Source organism: Triticum urartu, chromosome 2A (genome assembly GCF_056163025.1).
Source record: "Triticum urartu cultivar PI428250 chromosome 2A, HENAU_Tu73, whole genome shotgun sequence".
Lineage (NCBI taxonomy): Eukaryota > Viridiplantae > Streptophyta > Magnoliopsida > Poales > Poaceae > Triticum > Triticum urartu.
In genome coordinates, this window is record NC_141874.1 from 67721137 (window position 1) to 67731130 (window position 9994).

General features: G+C 42.1%; 1 protein-coding gene across 1 annotated transcript; it reads left to right on the top strand.

The window, feature by feature from the left end:
- Window positions 1-638: 638 nt before the first annotated feature.
- On the top strand, window positions 639-1549 carry LOC125535649 (uncharacterized). The gene is made up of 3 exons (XM_048698720.2): window positions 639-792; window positions 977-1065; window positions 1176-1549. The coding sequence occupies exons 1-3, from the start codon at window positions 742-744 to the stop codon at window positions 1327-1329; spliced, it is 294 nt and encodes a 97-aa protein (XP_048554677.1). The 5' UTR covers window positions 639-741; the 3' UTR covers window positions 1330-1549.
- The last annotated feature ends 8445 nt before the right edge of the window (window positions 1550-9994 follow it).

Consider the following 9994-nt stretch of genomic DNA (forward strand, 5'->3'; position numbering starts at 1 on the left):
CCGTGCTCCCGCGTACGTGGCTTGATTTGATTGGAGCAAAATAAGGCCCGGCTCCACCCCCTTAAAATCAGGGGGGAGATGATTAGATTAGAAAGAAAAAAGAAAAAAAACAACCGTAGGATGAAGTGAGAGCACGAATGAGAGCATGAGGAGGGAGCAGGCAAGCTGAATCCTAAGGTGGGTTTCAAAGAAAATGGAAAATCCTGCCCTTTTTTGCCGCAAAATTTCTCTTCTCCCCAGAATTTGCTGCCCGTTTCTGAAGAAACCGACAGCCCCATACAACTAAACTTGCTATCTAAAACGTTCGCAAATGTCAACCCCTCCCAGCGAACATTGTCGATATACTGCGGTCCTAAAAATAAAGATAATGATGAAGATTTGCGGCAGAGTGGTTACTTCGCATTTCATGGTTCCGTGGAATTCGCACTCAACCCAAACTAACATGTTCGTTGCGTCACGTTTCGTGTTTCGCTCACACGGTAGCATTACGGCGCGGGCGTGACCAGTTTACGTGTCGTACGCGTTGCCAAGCAGCGCATTTGATCACCGCACGCTGGCGAATCCTCACTCCTCCGGTCTTCGCAAACTCCACGTCCCCACCGCGTCAACCAAACGCGCCTCGCCCGCTATATAGCGACCCGGGTTGACACAAAGCCAACCCCCTCCCGTGCTAGTAGGCAACCAGCAACCAAACTACTCCCGCAGATCAATCCTTGGGCGAGAAGAAAGGAAGAAACATCAATGGCGGCCGCTGGTTCCTCCGCCGCGTGGAAGAGATGGCTCCGCCCTGAGGTACGTCGATTCAACCCCCGCTCCTCCCACTCGTTTCTCCTCGGCTCGTAGATCGGAAAATTCCGTGATGAAACGAACTAGCCATGCGTTTTTCTCTTCGTGTTCCGTGATCTCGCTGGGTTTTCGGCGGACGATTTGATCTGTGTTTTCTCGCGATGAATCACGCGCTGCTGGTACGGTGCAGGTGTACCCGATCTTCGCGGCGACCGGCGTGGCCGTCTCCATCTGCGCCATGCAGCTCATCCGCAACATCACCACCAACCCGGAAGTCAGGTACCGAACCCCACCCCAACACGCGCCCCGTCTCGTCGGCGGAGACCCCGATCTGACTTCAACCTTGACGAAACCGTTTCCCAAATCTTGTTCGTTGTCGATCTGTGCAGGGTGACCAAGGAGAACAGGGCGGCGGGGATCCAGGAGAACTTCGACGAGGGGAAGCGCTACTCGCAGCACGGCTTCAGGAAGTTCATCGACCGCCAGCGCCCCGAGATCATGCCGGCCATCAACAACTTCTTCTCCGACCCTCCCAAGTATTAGTTCAGTTCAGTTCAGGCAGGCCGCGAATACCGCTCTGATGCACTGTTCGTTTCTTCCGAAGATTGCGCCCGGATTTTAGATGCTACCCATGTTGTTAGTCATAATTCGAATCATTTACATGCATGGCCATGGATTGATTGCCTGCCCGGTACGCTTAAGAATCATATAATTCGATTCATTGCCAGGCAATGTTAATATTTGATCATGTTTACGAGTATTACTTTTGTGATTTTAGATCTCTGATTTTGGTTTTCTTTTAGGCAAGCGTCAATTAGCGGCCGTGTATTGTTTCTGTTTAATGCCCTCCAGTTGCTTTACGGTAACACCTCTAGGTCACATGCACTATTTTTTTTAGAAACAGACCGCATGCACATAAGCAGAACCCAGCCGGAAAAACCTGGATGTTGGGAGGGTGGCATCTAAGGCTTTGTACAATCAAAAATGCTAGACCTACATAATGTTGCTACGTAACCTGCGTAAACTCCCTTTCCCTTCAACAAAACATCCCCCCCCCCCCTCCCCCCCTGATTTTCAGGTGTCCCTAGCCCTCTCTAATGCCCAATTAAAGCCTGCCAAATCATCTCATACGTAGGTTACGTAACAACTATTTCGTAGATGTAGCATTGCTCTTGTACAATCCAAGGTGCTCAGGGAAGATGGTTATAGAAATAACCGAGTGCGGATAGACTGAGTATCCAAGCACCTTGGGTTAATCACTTGCTTTTTGCCGACGGCCGTCTCATCTTCTTAAATCCACAAGCCCAGAGTGGGGATAGACTGAACTATATTCTCCGGATTTACGTTGATTGTTCTGGACAAGCAGTGAACAGGGAGAAAAGCTCTATATTTTAATGCCAATACACAGCAACCCACACCGAAGGCGCTCAAGCAATCACTCGAAATACATGTTGAAGCCTTTCCGGAGCGCTACTTGGGATTACCTACAGCTATTGGTAAGATAACTAGTGGGATGTTTGACCACATTGTGGATCGATGTCGAAGTAAAATGCACGGCTACTCTGAATGGAATATGGCGTGTGCGGCACGAGAGGTATTGCTCAAAATAGTGGTCCAGGCCATTCCTACTTTCAGTATGAGCTATTTTCTGCTTACCAAAAAGGTGTGCAAGAGCATTATTTCATGTATGGCCAAATATTGGTGAGGAAGCTCTATAGACAAACATACACTCCACTGGCTTTTTGGGATAAACTGGCGACACCCAAAGTGAAGGGCGGCATGGGGTTCCGTGACATGCATGTGTTCAACCTCGCAATGCTCGGGAAAAATGGCTGGCGTCTTCTCACAAAACCGGAGTCTTTATGCGCGCGAGTGCTGAAGGGCAAATATTATCCGCATACTGACTTTCTCAATGCGAGTGCTCCTTCTCGAGCCTCGGCTACGTGGAAGGCTATTATTGCGGGAAGAAAGGCTCTAGATGTTGGGCTAATCAAAAGAGTTGGAGACGATTCTACTATCTGCACTTGGATAGATCCCTGGATCCTTGGCAATCTTTCTCTGAAACCGATGAGTCGCATTGGCTCTTCCCCACTGGCCATGGTCTCAGAGTTGATAGATGACTATGCAGGCAACTGGAATGTGGAAATCATTCAAGCAAATTTCTTGCCACGGGATGTTGAAGCTATCCTCAATATACCCCTAAATAGCAACGGTGGCGAAGATTTTCTGGCATGGGCCTTAGAGAAATCCGGCAACTACTCTGTAAAATCCGTGTATCGCTCTCTTGTGACTCAGAACGAGCACCGCGCTCTAGAGGAAGGGACGATTACAGAAGCTTCATCAACTAACAAACAAATGTGGAATGCCCTATGAAAATTACATGTGGTTCCCAAAGTCCATGTATTCTGGTGGAGAGTACTCCGGGGAATCCTACCAGATTCGGTTACTTTGAAATATCAACACACTAAACCCTTGGGCCGGTGTGATATTTGCAAAGCTACGGATGAAAACTTGCTTCATGCACTAGCTCATTGCTCGCATGCAAGGCAGTTCTGGATAGCAGCGGCAGATAGATTCCAGCTTCGTCTACCTCGACTGCATTCGGATACTTGGGCGCAGGATATTCTTATGGACTCCCAGTTCGTAGAAGAAGATCGCTGCAGAATCATTATGATCATGACAACATATGGTCATCACACAACTGTTGGACTCGTGATCGTGATGGCTACGATCCAGTTCGGGCCCTAAAGTGGATTCATGAAACCTTGGCTATCCTAGATCTTCCGTCGTCGCACAAGGAGAGCTCGGCGGCTCAGTGTTAGCGCCCACCCGAGGCAGGCTGGGTTACCATAAACACGGATGTTGCTGTCAGTATTGAAGACATGAAATTTGGAGCGGGAGGGGTGGCTCTTCGCACCTTTACTTTCTTGGAACTTGGAGTAAACCTCTATCGGGTGTCACTGACCCGTTCATTGTTGAACTCTTAGCTTTCCGGGAGGGGATGATCTTTGCTCAACTTCGTGGCTTCTCACATGTGGTAATGGAGATTGACTGCTTGAAGCTAGTCAACATCTGGAAATCGCGCGACAATTCTCGTTCAATTGCTGCACCTATCTTCGAGGAATTAGAGGATATTAGTGCTAGTTTTGCTTCTTTGACGATTACTCATGTTGGTAGATCTTGCAATGTACTAGCCCATCAGTGTGCTCGCCTCGCTTGCTCACTGGATGGCACTGAAAGCTGGCTTGGTTCCAGCCCTGAGTTCCTACGGTCTTGCCTAAAGACAGATTGTAACCTCATCATGCTACTTGATTAATAAAGCTCCTAAATTCGTTGCAAAAAAAGATAAATAACTGAGTTTTGTTTTCTTTTTATGGAAATTCTATCTGGCCGACCCTCGTCGAGAGAACACGCCACCACCCAAAAAATATGGCAAGCATCTCCCACGTTACTCGTAAAGGGCCACGTTCAATTGTTCCTTCCAAAGGATGTGGTACGATTCAAATTCTTGATTTGGGGTATTTCAGTGGCCAGTGTCAATGTTAGTAATCTCACAAAGTGTGTCCCATGTGCCCAAAATAGCGGCCCCGAACTAATTACTAGATCTGATAGTCTTAGGATAGTCAAGATGGTAACTGAAGAAGATGTTTGTCGGAAGATACTTACATCACAAATTATTTATCTTGAGATCTCAACCTTTCTTTTGTGTAAGCATGTGGTACACTATAGTAGAGGACTATACACCAAGGGCGTGGATAGCCCGGATTGACAAGAGTTTCTAAGGACTCTCCGGGCTCGGGACAAGTCGTTCGAAGGCAGGCACTTGGAGGAGATAAGAGTGGACATGTCAAATCCAAGAACTTATTGTTGCGAGCGCTATATTCCTCATACTCGTCAGAGATTGGATCATATAATATCATACTGAAGACATAGAAGTTCTTGCCAAAGAAGGTCAACCTATATATAAGCCCTGCATACCCTCACCAAAGATTCAAACCATTACGAAGCTATTATCGCAAGACCTCCAATCCGTAATCTACACCCCCCTTATTTATCAATCTATACATAATAATAAAGTGATTAGTACGTCTGACCGTCCGTTTTAAAATTACCCCTAAAGTTAGCACAAATTACCCACCATACCATCCATAAGTGAGAAAACACAAACCATTTTTTTTCCTATGAAGGCGCTTTTCGTTGATTCATTTAGTCGCAATCCCGTTGGAAATCGCAAGTTGGCTAGTAGGGCACTAGCTAGAGCTTCCCTCTTCCATCAGAGAGAACTAGGTTCGATCCCACCTAGCTCCTACATGATTTCCAAAAAAATCGAAGTTTCATTTTTGTGAATTTATGAAAACAATATTCCAAAAATCATAAAATGTTTGTGGATTAAAAAAATATTCATGATTCTGAAGAACTATTTGCGTATTCAAGAAATGTTTGTGAATTTGAACCAATGTTTGTGCATTCAATTTTTTCATGATTTTTTTCTAAAAATGTTCAAAAAAACCCAAAAATGATTATGAACATGATTTCCAAAAAAATCGAAGTTTCATTTTTGTGAATTTATGAAAACAATATTCCAAAAATCATAAAATGTTTGTGGATTAAAAAAATATTCATGATTCTGAAGAACTATTTGCGTATTCAAGAAATGTTTGTGAATTTGAACCAATGTTTGTGCATTCAATTTTTTCATGATTTTTTTCTAAAAATGTTCAAAAAAACCCAAAAATGATTATGAATTACAAGAGAAGTTCATTGATTCAAAAAATGTTCATGAATTCGGAAAAATGTTCATGCATCCAAAAAATGTTCTCTGATTCCAAAAATGTTCACAATTCAAAAAATGGCTCGTTCATAATTTTTTTATCAATTCAAAAATGTTTGCCGACTCAACATATTTTCGTCGATTCAAAAAAAGTTCGCCGGTTCAAAAATTGTTCATGAATTTGTAACTCCAACTTGAAAATTGTTCACGAATTTATAGAAAATGTTTGTGAATTTTAAAAATGTATTTTGCTATTTTCATCCTAATGTATTATTTGTTGGGCATCACTGAGGAGTACGACAAAAAGGCGTAAACAGGTAGCGACAACTAGACATATATCTCTTTTGTCTAATAAATTGAAAACACCTTGAATACACTTCAAAAAAAAACATCTCATACTTATTTTGTTGCGCAACACCATTTATCGTATTGTTTGTCATGTAGTACCGTGAAAGATTTAAAGGATTTGCTAATGGCGTCGGGTGTGTGCATGAGGGATGATTTTTTTCTCTCTCCTTGCAACGCAAACATGTTTACTAATATACTTTTATAACCAACACGTAGGACTATTACCATGGAAATGCCTAAAACGGGGTAAACCAACGTGTCTCTGACGTCTTCGATGATATCTCTAAATTATATCCATCTGTATCAAAATATAAGATGCCTCTTGACACTTTTGACGTCTTTCGATATTCGGAGGGAGTATCTTTTTTCTTCGCAAGTCCGATTTTCTTTTGAGTTTCAAGAATTGACCAAAATAATGCTATGTTTTGTAATTAAGCACCACAAGGTCTTTTTTTTTTGTAAACTACTCTCAGTGGAACATGATAATCCCTCCGTTCATTTTCATTATAATATTTGGATATTTTAATACATACTACATATAGTCTGAAATGAGTGGAGAGACCGGAAATCAAATTTGGTTCCCGGATGCACGTGCTCCTGCACACTAAAATTATTTTTGAAACATCAAAAAAATCCAACAAAAAATCTATGTGTTCATAGTCGCATCTAAATGTTCATTTTGACATGTGCAAAAAGAAAAAAAATTGAACACTAAATGTTACCCCGCATGTCACCCTAAATATATTTTTTTCACCGACAAAACACTACTGCTCTATATCGCATGAAATTGTCAAAGATGTTTGCGACACTAACATAAACATAAAAAAAAATCATATTTTTTTAAAAAACATTTACTATATATTTTTGGTTACTGTTCTCGCGGGAGCAAGATGCTCCCGGGAGTAAAAACGCCTCCCAAAAGAGACTAGTAAACATGCACGTGCAACGCACGTCTAGACAAACATACATGTATTGAGACTGACTTCAGGCCATCGTATTTTTCATCAAATATACAATCATTCAAAATTTGCAAGTCGTATTATTACAATATTATCCAATAGAAGCTCGAATCCCTTCTTGGACAATGAATAATTTAAAGGGTTCACCACTATTCTCCATTCGCACAGACACACATGCAAATACCATTTCAGTACCAATAAAATTCAATAAATGACTATCACTATGAGAAAACCAAGTCCGTCATCCATAAAAGTGAGAAGCGGCCAGCGTCAGACTGTAGAGATATAGCCTGAAGGGAGTATGAAGACTAAAATCTGAAACAAACTGAATAGCATCTTGTCAATACGAAGAAAAACAACCTATCAGAAATGCTCATGCTAAGGAAATGATAACATGACCAAAGTAGGGCCAGTCACATTTGTAATGATTGTACTTCGCATCCACACTTGAATCTTGGAGTTGCTGGTTGTTGATATTGATTTCATGAACACAGTTGTAAGTGTAGCCTTGTTGCCCTTCTCACTGTTATGAGGAATCGAAAGATTGAAATCATTTATGTGCAGCCTTGCCCCCTGTCACTGTTCTGCAGATCAAAAATTTGGAACAAAGAGCAACAAAATCTTGAGATACGACATATACATTAGGAGAAAAAATGGCTTATGTTTGAGAAGGAACATAAACAGACATGCAATAAATCACAAATTTGAGGTCCCATATTATGAGTAAGTAATGCTTAATTACAACCTCATGAAAATGGTATCGATGTGGCTAAAGTTGAGGGAAAACAATTCTTACATTTTACACATATTCTCTGCACTAAGGCAAACTGATGCATGAACACACTCCATGTTACAACTTAGATCTTGTGGGTTTTTGTATTTTTACTACATAGTTTTTATCTGCGCGATAAGAAGCTCCCATGTCGTTTTTGTCCAAACAAATAGTCCAGTTCTAATATTCTCTTAACAAAACCAAAATGCAGCTTGGATGACATTAAAAAACACAAATCTGCACTTCCCAGGGAAAGACGTATACAAAGGAGTGTGATCCACATACCTGTGATCACCAAAACAGAAAGCAGGGAGGATAACATGGCGTCCTCATAGTTGTGTCATTTCTGCCATTTGTTGCCAAGTTGCAGGCCAATATTGACATAGAAGTTAATTAGTGGAGTTAAATAGAACTGCTAGCGATCAAGCATTAGGTCAAACACGTGATCACCGGTACAAAGAAAACGCAGAAACTCCATTCCGATGACCAGTGCTCGGAACATAGATTCAACCTAAAAAAATGGATAGCAATACCTTCACCTGAGCAATAGCATCAGCAAGGAAAGTAATATGTGATTACAGAGAGCTAAACACATATATGTCATCTCAAAATCCATATTCCAGTGAACTGTCACTGTCTTACTCTCCTTCCTGTAGTATTTAGAATTATTTTGAAGGAAAGCTTCACTAAATAGTTGACAAACTTGCAGGTACGATTCAAGAGAAAAATAAAGACATGTTTCTTTATGTATTGACTATGGCTAAATATCTCATCATTAACAAAAAAATATCTGAATGTGACAATTCTGAATTTAAAAATGAATATGGAACAAGCTTATATATAGCGTATTCTAGTGTAAATAAAACTGCAAGATGAGTTCTTGCAAACCATGCCATAGAGTGTACATGGAGATCTTCAGGTTAATCGCATGCAACATGAAAGCTGCAAGGGAAGTAGCTGTGAGCTTACCAAATGTTGGACCTCAATTAAGAGTTTAAGACACACACAATGCCGGAGAAGACTTCAGTTGAGCAAGGCCAACAAATGCCAAGACCTGTGAGATATAGATGTAACTTCGTAAGGGATCAAGGAGCTCGTTCGCATCATCTCTACTACATCTAAGCCTTGATGACACACCTATATAAGGAAAAATACAAATTGGGTGTAATTCAGCATCACAGATTCTGACCATCCTAGGAAAAAAGATAAAATTTGAGCAATGGAGTTTTAATATCAGAATCTATCTTAGATGTTGCAAGTCAAAATTAACAGCACTAACATGGATGATTCGTCCCCCGTCACCTTGGCGAGGCCAGAAGCGGTCAGTGGGTTAGAAAAGCATGAGGCTTCATTGTTGTTTTGTCCCTAAGCAACAAAATAGTGTGACAACAAAGTTGGTATAGATACATTTATCTAGCTTGGCACTTAGAAACAATGTTTACATATACTACGACAATGTAAACTGCAGACTGAAGGAGGCATGGCCTAAATTTAAAATAATAGCACCATGGTTTGTTAATCTTATGGTGATGAACACAAATGTCGAGTAAAAACGAACGCCCATTTAGTTACATAGATACAGACGATCCATTAGCGATTCCAAATAGGCTGCCAGCAAAATACTACCCCCACAGTAGAGCACACAAACAAATGAAGGAAGATGCTTGCATGTCATCCAATATTCTGATCTAGCAATGATCTGTACCTCCTAATTATCATCATTTATTCACAGTACCTCCAAAAGAGCAAGAAAAAAAATGTAGTGACCAGTACCAGCATCAAAAGCTTGTGCTCCCCACTGTAATGGATATGTTACACTTATATATCCAGCGAACTGTAAAGGCATGATCTACTAATTAGATAATTCTATAATGGTTCGTAACAATATGTAAAAAATTGCCAGGAAACAGAATTATAAGGAAATGCATAAATGAATGTTTACCTTTATGGTTCTGGTGATGTGCAGGAACGCTATCTCCTTTTATTGAAACTTCTTGGGCCTCACAATCTGTCGAAGGTAAAACACGGGTCTTCCTCCGCCGCCGACGACCAAAACGGTGAGCCGCGCTACCACGCCCTCCTCTTTTCTTTTCTTTCCTCCTCCTTCATTCTCTAACCACCGATGCAGCCGTACAGGAGGCATCACGCCGCCACCAAAGTCGTCTGCAACCGTCGCCGCCGCCCCAGATCTGGCCGTCTCCGTGTATTCCCAGCACGGACAGAAGCGCTGGCGTCCTCCCCGAGCTCCTCCATGTCGCCTCGCTGTCGCCGCCAGCGCCATCCACTGAGCTGGCGAGATGCGCCGCCGACACCTGGATCCCGCATCCCGATCGCCTCGAGCCGCGTCACCTGCACTCC